The sequence below is a fragment of the Hyla sarda genome, chromosome 3, assembly GCF_029499605.1.
Source record: "Hyla sarda isolate aHylSar1 chromosome 3, aHylSar1.hap1, whole genome shotgun sequence".
Taxonomy (NCBI): Eukaryota; Metazoa; Chordata; class Amphibia; order Anura; family Hylidae; genus Hyla; species Hyla sarda.
This window is the reverse complement of record NC_079191.1, coordinates 330898846-330917293: the sequence shown is the minus strand read 5'-3', so window position 1 is coordinate 330917293 and position 18448 is coordinate 330898846. Positions and strand designations below refer to the sequence as shown.

Sequence of the window (18448 nt, the reverse complement as noted above, 5' to 3'; positions counted from 1 at the left end):
ATACAATGGTTTCAACAAACGATGGTCCATTTGGAACGGATTACCATCGTATGTTGAGGGACCACTGTACCTAACGGGCTGCAATGAAGAAAATGAAAGTTATACTTTATGTTTACAAGTATTCCATGTACATGGACCCACACAGTAGTGCACAAGGAGCCACCATGAGGTACTGTATTCTCCCCATCATTCTTGGATATGTATGTGGCCCTACTACTATTGCTGGTTCATCTGTGCAGAACAGTTGGTCTATTCTTTTTCCAATTTATACATATTTTCCTATTACATTTTACAGCTGTTATAAGTAACGCATCTGTAAGAAATTACATGCATACTGATGTTTTATTGACAATGATGGATATCTGTTCTTTTCAGTCATGCGGATGGATCAATAAAATTTTGGGATGCTTCAGCAAGTAAGTTTTTTTTCCTCCCCCTATTTAACATCTAACATTAGCTTTATTACCTTTATACTGGTCCAAATGAGAAAACCACTATGAGACTATGAACAAAAATATCATTAATAATTGAATAGTTGAACCCTTATAATTTTCTTTTAGGTTGTTCTTGAACTGTGCTGCCCTAGACATGCTCACAGTTTGTCTGTGTGGCTAATACAGTCCTTACTATTTATGGGACAAGAACCATTTTAAACAGTGCATTAGCTTAAAGGGGTATTCCAGTCCTAAAAATGTATCCTGTATCCACAATATAGGGAATAACGGGCTCACTGTGGGGATTTTAACCTCTGAATACCGATCCACCCCCCACGCTCACCCCTTCCCCGCATTCTCTACAACAGGGTCCCTATGTATAGTCTATAGGAGTACCAGAGTACGTTGCTTGGGTATCTCTGGTAGTCACATAGACAATGAATGGAGCACATGCCTTCTACTGATCCATACAGTGCAGAGAGCTGGGGCCCCATTCTAGAGATCGCAAGGAGTCCCAGAGGTCAGATCCCTTCCATTAGACATGTCTAAGTTTTTAGGGCTGGAATACCCCTTTAATAATTATTTTCTAAAATAAGGAAATTCTGTTGTTTACTTAAGCTGCGATGCATGTCACTTTGTAACTAAAGTATTGTAGTCATTTAAAAAAAATAGAAGTAACTTTGTAATATTTTAAAATTTTCCCCACCTTAGTCCTCTGTATAGAAAAGAAACGGAGAACATTTAATAAATCCATGTCACCACCTCTTACTACTATTCCTTCTCCCCAGAGCAGACAGGGTAGAGAGCAGAAATTGTGTCACTGGTTCCCAGAGTAGAGAGAAAGCTAAATCTAATATTATTTAGATTCATGTAATGGTCTCCCTCCTTCCATTCATTTGCTGTGTTCTTGTTTGCAAGAACTTTGCCTATGTGCAGGACTGCGCCCCGCTTCTTTTTGAGCCAGGGTTAGTGTAGTGAGTCCTGTCATGATGCTCCCAATGGTTTCATAGGGAGCTTCAGAGCAGAACCATGTGGGGAAAGAATGACATTTTCTGTGCAGTACCATAACTCTTATTGAGATCAATTGGATATGTTTTTATTAGGTGAAATCTTGTAATTTTTGACACAGAAATCAATGTGAATATTACTGCTTATCATTATCCTCTATATTGTAAACTTGTTCTCGATTATTCTGCCTCTGTCTCTGAGGTGAACAACAAAAATCGTGGTCTCAAATGGCTGGAGGTGCTCAACCCCAAATGCGGTTGTGCATTTATACTGGGGGAGCAGATCCTGCCCTTGTAGTCCGTTGCTAGGGGCGATCCCCAGCATAAAAATGCATACAATGGAGGATGCCTGCAGTGGACTACAAGTGCCACAATAGAATCCTACCCCAGATAAACAGTGTGGATGTGTAACAATAAGAATAATACAATACAGGAATATGGATGCACTACTGTGGTAGATGTATACAATGACATTGGCTATCCCTCAACACTGATGTTAAAATTGAGACATTCGCCAGTATATCCTTGTATGAAGGACACACCAGAGCCCGCACACCAACGCCAAGGTTTCTCAAATCTGTCTCTGAGGTGGACAAAAATCTGTCAACCTCTATGGAAGTTAGGCTACATTCACACTATGTTTAAGTGATACAACTGCTGCCTTATCCCTGCCAGACACACACTGCATCCCATTCATATGAATAAGCCAGCCAGAGTCAGAAAGTGACTTCAGTCGGCTCATTCTTGCACCGTGTCCGGTTTTGTTATTTTACAAATTGCAAGACAAGGTTCTTCATGCAAACAGCAGAGCTCACTATATTAGAACAATACTTTAAAATATAAAAGAAAAAAGGGGAGGGGGAGACAGACGAATTGCCATTACTATGCTATGTGCCGTTACTCCAACATATGTATAGTCGAGAGCAGAAGATATGGTTATGCTAACCTTAGGCTGTTGTACTGAGAGCACAACATCTAATAGAGCATGTAGCCCAATCCAGTGGGCGGATAGCCGGGGAGCTGCCAGGAGTTGTCCCGTGTCGGAGAGAACCTCAGGTCTGTTAGACGTAGCTTAGAAGAATCCCACGAAAGCAGGTATGGAAATGTGCTCCTAATGGCGCTCTCCCGTAGTGGTAAGGTTCTTATTAAAGAACTGCATCAATGGAAAAAGACCGATGCGGACAAATAAAATAATAAATATAAAAGGATTTATTTGGTAAAAGCGCTAGGACTACGCGTTTTTAAGGGGTAGGACCCCCTCTTCCTCAGGTCCAATGGTTGATCAATGTTACATGGTGTCATTTTATACACAAAAAAGCCCACAAAAATGAGCGGCTAAGTATTAAATAACAGTAAAATTACAGATTCAAATCAAGTAATTAAAACATGTAAACGTATAAAAACACAATTGCTTAAAAACCGCATTTATACAAACAAATTTATAGTACAACACTGGCATTGGCATAAAACTAGAAGCAGTGGACTGGAATGGTGTTATATTCATCTGAATTTCCATTAGCTGTCTTCGGATAAAAATTGGTGTGGCGGTTCACAAGATCCGTTCGCTGGCCCCATGCAAAACTCGCAGCAGCAGTGACTCGGGCTGAAGCCGTATGGGAGATCGCAAGTCTTCTAACAAGCAGCTCATATGGTGCGTACCTAAAAGGTCCCGTTTGGATCCACAATCGCTCTCCTCTAGAGATCATCTTTTTAAGGTAAGTGTTCTATGTAACTCAAAGCATCCAGTGGTGTGATCGCATCCTAAGAGGGGAGCAGTGGAGCCCGTTGTATGTGGACAATAACATGGAGCTTTGTATATGGATTTCTAGAACTCCTATGTTGTACGTGGAATGATAACTATATACAAATATTAAATGACAGGTATGTTATTATATAACAATGACTGGGATCAATGGATTAACTTTGTTGCCTTATTAAGACCATATGGTTGCAACGAATGGAGGGTATAAATCCAGAACATCTAATTTCTGGATAGTGTCTCAAACCTATTATTAATATGTGGGGGAATGAAATCAATTGCCAACACAGAGATTACCGTATATTTTCTTCCTTTTCTTTATCTTTCTGTGAAAGGGCAATGAGTGGGGAGAGGCTGTGAAGCATAAATAGTTTCTTAATGTTGCTGCGGTGCTGATTAAGGCGGCAGCGGAGTTGGCTGGTGTGTCCCACGTATTGTTTTCCGCACTTGCAGTTGATTAAATAAATGATGTAAGAAGACTGGCAGGTCATATTGGACTTAATGGGAAATTATTCTCCTGTGTATGTGTGCTCGTAATTGTGGTTTTGTTATCTTCTATTGTTGAACAGCACAAAAACCAAGACCTTTTACATTTATAGGCACCCTTCTTCAGAGAGGCAGAACTGTAAGTCTGGATGGTCTTAGTCTGTTTTTTAACTCGACTTGTCACGATCATATTGCGCAGGGATGAAGCTCTTCGTTAAGTTAAGCCTGTTTTTTCAGGTAGGATGCTTTTTCAGTAGGAATCGGAACGTAAGATACCCCCAATGTTTGTTTAGAATTTTTTTGATCATCTGATGACCTCTTGAGTAGGTGGTTATAAAGTTGGTACTTTACTTCTGTTGGGAGTTTTTTGTTGTTATGATTTCATGTATTATTTCCGTATTACACACAAGCATTTTTAGAAGCCACGCTGAACACTCCCATTTTCTAATAAAATCCTTGTGGATAATCCTGGATTTTTTTTTTTTTTTATATATAACTGAATAACATTTCAACAAATAAGAGGAATGGCAATGGGGACCCATGTGGCTCTGTCCTACGCAAACCTCTTTATGGGGTGCTTTGAGGACCGCTTTATTACCTGTAATCAACGTTTTCGTGAACATGCTGTCATCTATAGAAGATACATTGAGGATTTATTTGTCTTGTGGTGGGTAATACAGAACACATTCACATGTTAATCCAGCAGATTAATGAAAACGACTGGGGCATCTCTCTCACTCCCAATTATTCAAAAACCTCTATAGAATTTCTGGATCTAATTGTTGCACATGAAGATAATGAAATAATCACATCTACCTATTTTAAACCCATCGATTCAAATAGTAACATTCCCTTTCTCAGCAGACACCATTGAAAATGGAGAGAGAACATGCCATACGGCCAGTTCCGTAGAGTAAGAAAAAATTGCACCAAAGATTCCACCTTTGTCAAACAAGCAGAGGTTTTGAAGGCCCTTTTATTTTGAGAAAGGATACCCAAAAAAATTGGTGGATGATGCTTTTTCGAAAACAAAATCACTCACAAAGAAACGACTGCCTGTCTTCTATCCATCGCAGACCACAAAATCTGGAGAAGAAAGAAAAAGGTGAAGAAAATCCAGAAATAATACATGAAATCATAACCACAGCAAAAAAAAATCTCAACAGAAGTAAAGTACCAACTTTATAACTACCTACTCAGGAGGTCATCAGATGATCAAAAAAACTCTAAACAAACATTGGGGTATCTTAAGATCTGATCCCTACTTAAAAAGCATCCTACCTGAAAAACCAGGCTTAAATGGTAACTCTCATTAAAAAAATTTTTGCTATTGCACTCCTTATGGTAAGTAAAGTTTTCTATGTTTTTATTTGTGCATAAAAAAGCTCAAAAGCACATTTTCTCCCATCTTATACACAGACTTTGGACCAAAGCCCAAACACAGGAAGTGCAGCCTGGAGTGCTGAGGGGGGTGTGTCCAACCAACAGCATATGTGTATGAGATGGGGGGGGGGGGATGTGCTCTTGAGCTTTTTTAAGCACAAATAAAACATAGAAATTTTTTTTTAAACAAAGTATATTAGAAATATTTTTCCTTTACCATAAGGAGTGCAATAGCAAAAATTAGTTTTAATAAGAGTTACCATTTAACTTACTGAAGAGCCCCTTCCCTGTGCAATTTGATCGCGCCTAGTCGAGTCAAAAAACAGACTAAGACCATCCAGACTTACTTCTGCCTCTCTGAAGAAGGGCGCCTATAAATGTAAAAGTTCTTGGTGTTTGTGCTGTTCAACAATAGAAGATAACAAAACCACAATTACGAGCACACATACAGGAGAATAATTTCCCATGAAGTCCAATATGACCTGCCAGTCTTCCTACATCATTTATTTAATCAACTGCAAGCGCGGAAAACAATACGTGGGACGCACCACCCAACCCTGCCACCGCCTTAATCAGCACCGCAGCAACATTAAGAAACGATTTATGCTTCACAGCCTCTCCCGACACGTTGCCCTTTCACACAAAGATGAAGTAAATGTCATCTCTGTGTTGCCAATTGATTTCATTCCCCCACATATTAATAATAGGTTTGAGACACTATCCAGAAATGAGATGTTCTGGATTTATACCCTCCATTCGTTGCAACCATATGGTCTTAATAAGGCAACAAAGTTAATCCATTGATCCCAGTCATTCTTATATAATAACATACCTGTCATTTAATATTTGTATATAGTTTTCATTCCACGTACAACATAGGAGTTCTAGAAATCCATATACACAGCCCCATGTTATTGTCCACATACAACGGGCTCCACTGCTCCCCTCTTAGGATGCGATCACACCACTGGATGCTTTGAGTTACATAGAACACTTACATTAAAAAGATGATCTCTAGAGGAGAGCGATTGTGGATCCGAATGGGACCTTTTAGATACACACCTTATGAGCTGCTTGTTAGAAAACTTGCGATCTCCCATAAGAAAACTTGCGATCTCCCATATGGCTTCAGCCCGAGTCACTGCCGCTGCGAGTTCTGATCTTGTGAGCCGCCACTCCAATTTTTATCAGAAGACAGCTAATGGAAATCCAGATGATTATAACACCATTCCAGTCCACTGCTTCTAGTGTTATTTATGCCAATGCCAGTGTTGTACTAGAAATTTGTTTGTATACATGTGGTTTTTAACCCATTGTGTTTTTACACGTTTACAAGTTTTTATTACTTGCATTTGAATCTGCAATTTTACTGTTATTAATACTTAGCCGATCATTTTCGGTGACTTTTTTTCTGTGTATAAAATGACGCCATGTAACATTGATCAACCATTGGACCTGAGGAAGAGGGGGTCCCACCCCTTGAAATGCGCAGTTATAGTGCTTTTACCGAATAATTATTTTTTTATTTATTATTTTAATTGTCCGCATCGGTCTTTTCCCATTGATGCAGTTTTTTTTTACTAAGAACCTTACAACTACGGGTGAGCACCATTAGGAGCACATTTCCATACCTGCTTTCGTGGGATTCTTCTAAGCTATATTAGAACAATGGCATCCTCATGGACTAAGCCCTTGTTCACATTGCCATCAGACTCCGCTATTCGGAGTTCTGTCGGCAATCCGGCCAGAAGGATGGGAGTTTAGCGAGAAAAAAAATAGTTCAAGCACTATTTTTTTCTCCACTAAATTCCTGTAAAATTACAGGGTCACTGACGGGAAAGTGAATGGGGTCCGTTGGGACCTGTTTGCATCCGATTCGTTTTAGGGTCTGATCGGCTAAAAAAAAATAAAGGGCCGATTGGACCCTTAAGAGGTCAGATACGAATGGCAATGTGAACCTAGCCTTAGAGGTCAAACCTGTGCAGAGGAAACGTTAAAGGGGTACTCCGGTGGAAAACTTTTTTTTTTTTTTTTTCTATCAACTGGTGCCAGAAAGTTAAACAGATTTGTAAATTACTTCTATTAAAAAATCTTAATCCTTCCAGTACTTATTAGCTGCTGAATACTACAGAGGAAATGATTTTCTTTTTGGAACACAGAGCTCTCTGCTGACACCACAAGCACAGTGCTCTCTGCTGACATCTCTGTCCATTTTAGGAACTGTCCAGAGCAGCATATGTTTGCTATGGGGATTTTCTCCTACTCTGGATAGTTCTTAAAATGGACAGAGATGTCAGTAGAGAGCACTGTGCTCGTGATTCAGCAGGGAGCTCTGTGTTCCAAAAAGAAAATAATTTCCTCTGTAGTATTCAGCAGCTAATAAGTACTGGAAGGATTAGGATTTTTTAATAGAAGTCATTTACAAATCTGTTTAACTTTCCGGCACCAGTGGATTAAAAAAAAAAAAAAAAAAGGTTTCCACCGGAGTACTCCTTTAACTTTTTCTTTGCTCAGGTTTTAATAGATCTCACCTTTTGAGTTTTGAACAGAAGGTTTTGTCTGGGGCATTCATCTAGTGAAGAATGGTGAGAGGGGCCTGTTCCTACCCCTACACAGATCAATTGGGAGTGGACTAAAAACCAGGTTACTGTTAAGGTTTTACAGTTGTTTTGCATTGTTTTTATTCAGGACACCATGACACAGTCTAGAAACATATGTATTTGCATGCTTTCTAAACCCCTCTCTAACTTAATGTGTTTTTGTGTTTGATATCAGTTGTATAGACTAAAGAGAGAAATTGTATTTTACAAATATTACAAAGTTACAAAAAAAATTTTAATGACAAAATAACTTTATTTGGGAGAAAAAAAAATATTCAACAACTGCACTTTTTACCTTAGAGGTCACCCTCTTCTATTTTTTATTACTATTTTATGGATTTTATTTTCATTTGCCCATGAACGGCAGAGTGCTTTTAACAACCTCATCAGACCGTAAAAAATGATAATCAAAGCAAGTATGTAGCAATGTTGAATTTGCCATTAGTAAATGACCTTTCAAAGTTTTAATAATGTGAATATGTTCCTAATATTTTTTTCCTAGTAACATTGCAAATGTTGTATAAACTCAAGACAGCAAAAGTATTTGAGAAATCTCGAAATAAAGAAGATAAACCTAGCACGGACATTGTAGATGAAGACCCATATGCCATCCAGATGATCTCCTGGTGCCCAGAGAGCAGGATACTATGTGTGGCGGGTGTCTCAGCCCATGTCATCATTTATAGGTTCAGCAAACAGGAAGTCACCACAGATGTCATCCCGGTAAAGACCAAGCTTTGCATCTGCAGATCTTTTCAAGTGTATAGTCTAAGGATTTTTGCAGCTTTAAATTGATGATGGCAGTCTTGGGTCTAAGATAAATACTATTTGGCTGCAATAAACATATGATGTCACTTTAAGTAGATTGCACACTCAGAATTGGGAATATTCATTTTCAGCACAACATGGAGTATACAAAATCGTTTTGAAAGAAATGAGAACTAAACAAAATAATGCCGGTTTTTGTAGAGAAGAAAATGACATACTCTCTATTATATTTTAACACTGAAGTATTTTATGCCAGAATTTGGAATTTCAGGTTACTGCAGGCACACAAAAAAAAGCCATAATATGGATTGTTAGGTGCAAAATTGAAAGGGTTATGATTTTTTAAAGGTAAGGAGGAAATAACGAAAGTGCAAAAACGGAAAACCCCCCTGGTCCTTAAGGGGTTAAAGGGGTATTCCAGGCAAAAACATGTTATAAGATGTCTGATCGTGGGGGGCCCGCTGCTGAGACCCCCCGCGATCTCCCTGCAGCACCCGCATTCTATGCCGGTGCTGAACCTCCGGGTTTCCGGGACTGGGGACGTGATGTCACGCCACGCCTCCTCCATTCATGTCTATGGGAGGGGGCGATTCAGAACCCGCATAGAATGTGGGTGCTGCAGGGAGATCGCAGGGGGTCTCAGCAGCGGGCCCCCCGCAATTAGGCATCTTATCCCCTATCTTTTGGATAGGGGATAAAATGTTCTTGCCCGGAATACCCTTTTAATGTTGTACCTGAAATAAGTAGAGAGTACCTGTCATATTTATGCAGCTAAAAGTGTGTTCAGTATTTTTCTGTATTATTTAGGGCCAGATATGTTGAGTCTAACCTTCATGTCTTGGGTATCTCCCCCCTCCCCCCCTGTATTTCTTTAAGGGTAGGGACACATGCCGCAGATTTTCTCCAGAAGAAATATTGCCAAATGCAGAAGTGGAATCAGCTGGATTCACTTCTGCCTTTGGCACATTTTCTGCTGCAGAAAATCTGCAGCATATCAGAAATGTGTGGTCCAAAGTCCATGCTCACACAACTTAATTTCTGAGTTGAATTAGACTGAAAAATTTTGATTGGAAATTCTGTTCATCATGCATGCAACAGAAATCCCGATTCCGGCCTCCGGCGAAAGACTTGACATTAATTATTTCTCCAGAATCATCTCCGAAATGTATTGTCTATGGAGACTGCCCATTTTCCGGGTGAACAAATTTTCCACCATGTGAATATGGCTTAAAAAGCTTCTCCATGCCCTACCTTTTCATTTCTTTCCCAATCTTGAGTATGGGTTGTGTCTGGTAACACAGTTGATGACATGGGCCCATGGTTAAATGAGGGCAATGCTTTACATTTTGTGGAAAATCCAAATCAAGTTTATGTATAAAAAAAAAAATCCAGACTATTTGCTTTCAGTATTAGAATATCCAAGTTTCTAGGGTTCGTATTTTGGGATGCAACATTTATTTGAATTCGGGAAGCAGCCTGGTTCTGTGTATGAAGAGGTTGAGTTGTCTGCTGTTTCTCCTCTCTCCTTGGATTTTTATACATATCATTACAAAACTTTACACTTTGAGGCAAAATTGCATAAAGGCGTGAAACTGTGTGAAATGTTTGGTGCCATTTTCACGATGAATATGTCCATAATTGTCTTCTGGCTCTGAAAGGTAGTAAAACCTGGAACTGAATAGATACTGATCACAGTCAATGCTTTTCCTATGTCATTTATAGAAATGTTTTGCTAGTTATAATAGAACTGTGGGTTCGTCTTCACAGGTTATTGTACTCTAGAGCAGTTCTATTTAGATTCTAGAAGTCAGGTATCCTGTGCCTACAGTTATTTTTGGCCTAATAAAAAAAAAAAAAAGTCAGTAATCTATTTGATCTGTAAACTCTTCAGTAATTTGGGCACGCCTGCTCTGTAATGTAAACTGGAAAAATCATTTGAATTGATCCTTTAAAGCAGTGGTCTCCAACCTGTGGACCTCCAGATGTTGCAAAACTACAACTCCCAGCATGCCCGGACAGCCAACGGCTGTCCGGGCATGCTGGGAGTTGTAGTTTTAGCAACATCTGGAGGTCCGCAGGTTGGAGACCACTGCATTAAAGGATATGTATAATTGTGACAACATTTCGTCCATTTTCCGAACTTACACGCTTTGTGTGCTGGACTCCGAATGGAAGTGCATTGGGCAGGACATATATATTCAAAAAATGGACTAAACGGGGTCACAATTAGACTCTCTTCCTTACAGTCAATGAAACATTGAGCTCCTATGTCAACGTCTAGTCTTGCTCACAAAGAGTCCAATGGAATAGTTACATCATCATCCTCATTTACTATTCTAAACCCGACTTCTTTTGTCGGGTTTTTTTGGCGCATCTTTGTCTGCGACGTGTCGCAGATATCGTGCGCCAGTCTGCGACACGATGCAACATTTTTTCCCGACGGACCCGATGTGGATTCTCCCAAACCCAAAAAAGGGGCGTAACCCGACATTTCTGAGTTTTCCCACATATTTATAAAGGTTTCCAACCCGAATTTGTTGAATTGTTGTGGATTTTTTCCCGACAACTCAGAGGAGTTGGAAACCAAAACCAACAAAACCCACGTGTGACAAACAGTATGCGACATAATAATAAATACAAGGGGAAAAAAGCAGTCGGGTAAGAAAGCAACATAGACTTACAACCCGATTTTCTTAGTAAATGAGGGCCCATGTTGTGATTGTTACTTTTGCATATTTTAATGCATGTTATTTGCTCTTTGAGTTTTTGAGTTCTTTTTTTATGTAAAACATTAAACATGTGCTGATATGAAAATATTTTGTTCACTTTGTAACTTTATTCTGCTAACACACCAAAAATAAGTTTTTTTTTTTTTCTTTTTTTCCTTGCTTTTTTTTGTGTGCTTTGCTTTAAGATGCTAGAAGTAAGGTTGCTCTATGAAATCAATGATCTAGAGTCCCCAGACATTGAACAAGTGCCAACTCCTAGTGGAGGACCTAACTCCCAACCCATTGTTCTTCAATCTCACCCATCCACAAGCAGCAGTTCATCTGATGGGATTCGGGACAATGTACCCTGTTTAAGGTAAGTGCGTTATTCCACGTTTTATTTCAAGTGCAGCAGCTGAATTTGAAACTGTATGGAGAATGTCTATATCAGTGGTTCTGAACCTGGGTTCAATCGAACCCCAGGGGTTCGGTGAGTCAGTCCCGGGGGTTCGGCGGGGAGGTCCCAACAGGACGGGCAAACCAAGCAATTGCTTGGGGCCCCGAGCTGGCCCCGGGGCCCCGAGCAGAGCCGGTGTAGCGACGGGGCAATTCCCCCCATCACTATTAACTCCCTGCGGCCCCGCGTTAAGTTTAAAAACGCAGGGCCGCCGGGATGTCACTGACGTCCCATGCGTGCGCCCATGGAAACGAAGGCGCCGAGGACCGGAGGATAGAGAAGGAGGAAGACGCCCGCTGGCCAGCTTAGTAAACGACCAGCGGCACATCATCTTCGGTGCTTCGACCACCGGTCTTGAGACCTACTGCTATAGCCGGAGCGGTGGTTGGAGCACTGAAGTGGGCAGTACATAGCCATACACTGTATATGGCTGGAGGCTGTATGTCTGTGGGGGAACACTGCCTACATCAGTGGTCTTCAACCTGCAGACCTCGAGATGTTGCAAAACAGCTGTTGGCTGTCCGGGCATGCTGGCAGTTGTAGTTTTGCAACATCTGGAGGTCCGCAGGTTGAAGACCACTGGCCTACATAATGTGGGGGAACACTGCCTGCCTAATGTGGGGGAACACTCCCTGCCTAATGTGGGGGAACACTCCCTGCCTAATGTGGGGGAACACTCCCTGCCTAATGTGGGGGGAACACTGCCAGCCTAATGTGGGGGAGCACTGCCTGCCTAATGTGGGGGAGCACTGCCTGCCTAATGTGGGGGAGCACTGCCTGCCTAATGTGGGGGAGCACTGCCTGCCTAATGTGGGGGAGCACTGCCTGCCTAATGTGGGGGGAGCACTGCCTGCCTAATGTGGGGGGAACACTGCCTGCCTAATGTGGGGGAGCACTGCCTGCCTAATGTGGGGGAGCACTGCCTGCCTAATGTGGGGGAACACTGCCTGCCTAATGTGGGGGAACACTGCCTGCCTAATGTGGGGGAACACTGCCTGCCTAATGTGGGGGAGCACTGCCTGCCTAATGTGGGGGAACACTGCCTGCCTAATGTGGGGGAGCACTGCCTGCCTAATGTGGGGGAGCACTGCCTGCCTAATGTGGGGGAACACTGCCTGCCTAATGTGGGGGAACACTGCCTGCCTAATGTGGGGGAACTCTGTCTGCCTAATGTGGGGGAACACTGCCATTGTTGCGAAAATGACATGAGTGGCACTTGGCATGGTAAGGCTGCGTATTTCTGAACTGGTCTCTGAAAGACAACAGCAGAAGTCACACTGATTTGCAGTAAATATTCATTATGTTTTTGTGTGAAAATCATGTTTTCATGGTTTTGTTCTTTGTTCTTAATGGTTTTGTTCATTTTGTGCACCGATGTATAAATATATACTTAAATATATACCTCCTATGTTTTGAATTTGAAAAAATCTGATTTTATTTTTCCAATTAAGAGGGGTTCGGTGAATGCGCATATGAAACTGGTGGGGTTCATTACCTCCAACAAGGTTAAGAACCAATGGTCTATATAGTAAGGATTTTGTGTACTTACTAGGTCTGAAGTTTTGATTTTCTTCATAATAGTAATAATACAAGTAACAATAGCTTGCAAAGTGTAAAATATCCGTCAGGTTTGAAATATTGTCCTACAACCTTTTGTATCCTCCTTTTATGATGGTTATTTGATTTTCTCTTTGAGACCTTTGTTATAGTCAGTACAGATATATTAACTCCGAATTTATATAATCCACTCTATATAAAACTGTGTACCATAAATTTGCTCTTTTATGCTGTGCATTCAGGCACATTCACACTGCATGCAATTGGACCTGTGCAATCTTATTTCATGCATCTTACTGATGAAGCTTCAATATTCAAGGTTCTAGCCCCTTTGATGGGTTACCTGAACCATCAAATTCCTATATCTCAGAAATGGGGGGCTGATTGACATGCTACAGAAAGGTGTACACAAATACACTGACCCTTTTTTTTTTTCTTAAGAAAAAGAATGACCACAGGTCCTTTGTAAATGGAATCTGTCAGCTGAGAAGATTCCCTTTAAAAAGGTGATCAATCTGAATAAATAAATGAGTGGATAGCTGTTAGGCTAATAAAATGGACAGTATGTGGTATAGCCACACTTTATAAAATCACTATTTTTCTTTTAGTTCAAATGTCAAAAAGGTGGTGCCTCCCTGCCCATGTCATCCTTGGCACTGGACTCAGTCCAAGACAGGCAAGGGTAGCAGGGGGGCATTCCAAGCTTTGGTATTTAGCCGCTTAGCACTGCCTTTCACTCGAATTACACAGAAAAAAGTGATTTTCTGAAGTTTAGAATTACCCCCAGGTAAAAGGTACCATTCATTTAATAGGTCTAAAACTTTGATCCTTATATAAGGTTATCTCATCCATTTTTCCACTTTGACCTTAAGTCAAGACATACTTAGTCTGAATCCTACTTTAGTTTATTCTCGTGTGACTGGCAGATAACTGATGTATTTTATTTTAAATCCATGTTATAAACAAAGGAATATGTTTTTTTTTTAGGGTGAAGAGCACCCCTTTAAAGCAGTCTCCCGGCTACCAAATAGAGCTTGTCATACAACTTGTGTGGGTCAGCGGAGAACCTCCACAGCAAATAACCAGCCTAGCTGTCAATTCTTCATATGGCTTGTAAGTATTTTTTTGGGGGGTTGTTGATACGAGATGTCACAAGTTATTTACATTTATTTGGCATCCCTGTGCAAAGTTTACACAGTGCTATTATACTGAATACTGTGGCAAAACCGTACCCACATCCTGTATCCATATGTAAACAAGTTAACCCCTAAATACCCATTTGCAACAGCCTTTTCGGGGGCCTTATCCTGCAGCATGTGTTTTTGCAGCACTGTGGAATAAGCCCTGTACAGGTTTCCTGTACCTGGTGTAGTGGGTGTAGGAACCTCTGATTCTGTCATCACTTTCATGTTGCCTAAAGCATCATGAGTTATTGGGGTGCTTCCCAACAGCTTCTCCCTGCCATACAAGCCTTTAATTGATCTTTTCCTGTTTAGGTATATGGAGATATTTATCAATTAAGGCCAGTGGGGCAGGCAGAAGTCTTATGATTCAGGCAATAGCAACCACAGCAAGCGGTTTACTAAGGAGAAGGGAATACCTCTGTCACACCTCATGTAACCCCTTGTGATGAAAGCTGCAAGAATAAGTAGTCCTTTTTACTCCATTCTCCTATGAGGCCTTGTATTTAAACGACATGCTTAATACTCTGTAAGATAGAGGATTGCATTGTACTTTAAAAGTTGGCAAATGATCTTATGGATAAGTCCCATAGCTGAAAGTTACAAATTACGATATTATGAGAATAATTTTGAAAAACATAAACTCTGCATATTTAATAAATCACATTATTAAATTATTTCTCCAGATTTCTATAAAAAAAAAGTGAAAAATTTTGGCAGAATTGCTGGTTTTCAGCTTCATTCTACATCCAAAAAAGAAAAAGTGATCATTTGCTCCCCTTGAAACCCCATATTGTCTTCCATAAAAAATAAGCTCCCATACAGGAGCCATAATGTTATTGGTTGGAAAATGTGGCAACAAAAAATTTGCTTTTTCCACACAAAGAGAAAAAGAAGTGGAGCACTCACCGTTCCAGTTGCGGGCAAACCAGCTTCAGGAATCCGCAGACCACATTGGTCCAAGCAGGGAGGCGGCAGATGGATCCAGGGGGAGTTCAGACGCCAGGGACTGTATAAGGCCCCTAGGCGCCTCTTTTTCTCTTTGTGGTGGATGTTGCATTACCTGCTGTGATTTCTCAGGCGTATAGCACCACCCCACCATTGCCAGATTGATACACCTGGGTCTGGTATCCTGAGTTGATTTTAGATGTGTGGATGTGTAGCACAGTGGTTCTGGCTGCCTTTAGGTCTTTGAGATAAGAAAAAATGGGCTTTTATTGTGCAAATGTAGTAAAGAGTCACACTATATATATATATATATATATATATATATATATATATATATATATATATATATAAATTTGGTTTTGCTGTAATTGTAGCAGTGTAGAATATAATATAAATTATATGTGCCTCCAATTATGCTATTTAAAGAGATATGCTTTATGGTAAAACCCATCAACATGGCTACAAAAGACTGTGGAAGAGCCTATCTTTTCAAAAAAAAATTTGTAGGCACGCTTTGTGACCTGTGCAGAGGTAATTCTACAGAGAGGGGAAGGCTGAGCTCTTCAGCTATTGTAAATAGTTTATCTGTGAACTGGTGTCACTTTTCACTGTTATCCTGTCTATGATAATAAAGAGGACCCTGCTGAAAATGATCTGTACAGAATGAGAAGTATCAGTATCAACTTATTTTTAGGCTTAGTAGTCAGTATGAAAACTACAAAAAAATTGTTTAACTATATTTGTTAACAATATGTTTAACCAAATTTGGTTTAAAGTGTACCTGTGAGCCAATCAGCTGCAGTCTTCCCCCCTAACAGCTCTTCTCACTGCTCACCTTGGACATACACAGAGCAGAGGCAAACACAACTACATACACATTTCATCTACTCTTCCACACACAAAGCTTAGCCCTACTGAAGCCCTACACACAGCCAGCTCTGCTGAACATGCAAACACATACACAGATTAAGTACATGGCTCCAACTATCCTCCCCTTTACCCTAGTACAGCATTATGAAGAGAGTTGTTTGGGTAGGAGTCAGCAGCTTTGACCCAACACCGTGCTCTGCAGAGTGATTGACAGGCCAGCACAGTACTAAGCCCGCCCCTACTTCCTGTATTCAGACTGGGCAGGAGAATTGCCACAGTCTATATAAAGTTAGAGACAGAATGAGAGCAGTGTGGAAAAATATATGGGGACCTCTAGTGGCCACTGTTTTAAGGGGGAGTTTCAAAGGTAAAGTGTAAAAAATAAAATAATGCAAGTATATTGGAGATGCACTTATATTCACAGGCACTAATCATTTGTATAAAAATAATGAAATCGTGTCAGTGCCTAATTAAAGTCATATTCTTTCCCTTTACCTTATTTTGTAATTAGCAAATATGCAACAGCCTTCCTATGTGTGCTGATAAACCTAACTATTATAATAGGTAGCTTTATTATGACTGTTTAGAATGTGTAAGGAGACGGCTCCATCAAGCTGACACGTAAGTCCACAGTAATTATTTAAGGTTATCAGTACGCTGGTGTTGGTCAGACTGCAGCTTTCTTGTAATTCATCTTAATGAGTGATGTGCATCACAGTTAAATGTGTCAGGAAGCATAACAGCCTTTTTAGACACAGATTTAAATCACTTTTCCAGCAAAGGGCTTCTTTACATCTCATCTGTCTTGTCGCTTTCTTATTGACTGATATGTTTACTGTTTTAAAAGAATTACTGAACAGAAACAAGCGGTGTCAGAAAATTAAATTGCAGCTTAGTGAATCAAGCAATATTTATTTGTTTTATATAACATTTACCCAAAAGACTCTACCCATACATTTTTATCAAGTTTTTATGATTAAAACCTACTGGCATAGTACTGTATCCTCTACTCCTATGGTGGGCAGTGCACGATGGATCCTCTTTGTTGGGTGGAGTGTAGAGCTGGACAACATTAATGTTGTCAGCCTGTCACCTAAGTTTGAGGACTTCCTGTACTGATAGACTGACAACAACAAACATCATTATCATTGTCATAAGTGATTTCAGTGCAGTTATAGCCAGTGATGGCCCTACATGTCTAAATAATACTGCCACATTATAACTATTACCACTACATACCATATAAGTGATAAAAATGTAGTAGGTAGTTCTTCCCCTGTAGGGTAGGTAGCTGCTTCATATAGGTAGCTTCTCTTGTAGATAGTTTCCCCCTGTAGGTAGAGCCCCCAGAGATAGTTGTCCCATGTAGGTAGACCCCTCCCCCTCCCACCCAGATAGCTACCCCCTGTATGTAGAGCCTCTGGAGATAGCCAACTACGTACAGGTAGCATCTATCTGTTGGTAGGACCCCCTGTAGATAGTTAGCCTTCTGTCGGTATGACCACAATATAGGTAGTTTGCCCTCTATTTATAGGGCCTCCTGTAGGTAGGACCCCCCTGAAAGAAGTTTGCCTTTTGTAGTCAGCAACTGCTGAGCCGAGAAGTTTGTGACGAATCGAATCACTGTAACTTCTCTCTTCTTGAAAAGTTAGCCTAGGGTGCAAGCAACAGCACTGACCCACCTTTTTAACCTTCAGATCCTGTATACTAAGCAATATTGCCATTGATACTAGTATAGAAGAAGGAATTCTTATCACCATACATATTACCTTCATACTGTTACTGACCAAATCCTGTATACTGAGACCAATATTACCAATAATACCTGTGTACAAGGACTAATACTATCATGCACCTTACTATCATTTTAAGCCTGTAAGGCCGCATTGTCATTGTTCATATGCAGTGCTTACGGTCATTATTTTGTGTTTATACAGTGTACACGGACAGTGCAGTGCAATTCTCAGCAGTTGTGCATTGCGTTTACACCATGCACTCATCATAGCACTTATACCATACATTTATACCGTGCCTCAATACATAGCATTATACCTGGAATTATACTGTGCTCTCATTAATAGCATGTATACCGTGCGTTTATACTGAGCATTCACTCAGCAGTTATGCCGTGTATTCATTCATAGCATTATATCGTGCATCCACTCATAGCATTTATACCATACACAATACATAGCATTATACATTGCTTGCATACCATTCATTCGCTTATAGCATTCATACTGTGCATTAAACTCATAGCATTATACATTGCTTGCATACCGTTAATTCA

The 18448-nt window shown here is 40.4% G+C and overlaps 1 protein-coding gene across 4 annotated transcripts in view; it reads left to right on the top strand.

The window, feature by feature from the left end:
• The window catches only part of STXBP5 (syntaxin binding protein 5), a 530024-nt gene that overhangs the window by 409680 nt on the left and 101896 nt on the right, over positions 1 to 18448 (top strand). For all 4 annotated transcript variants that reach the window (XM_056567305.1, XM_056567304.1, XM_056567306.1 and 1 more), the window contains 4 exons: positions 376 to 416; positions 8172 to 8392; positions 11352 to 11521; positions 14147 to 14272. In XM_056567305.1, the coding sequence (XP_056423280.1) occupies positions 376 to 416; positions 8172 to 8392; positions 11352 to 11521; positions 14147 to 14272 (558 nt within the window). The remainder of the gene's footprint in view (positions 1 to 375; positions 417 to 8171; positions 8393 to 11351; positions 11522 to 14146; positions 14273 to 18448) is intronic.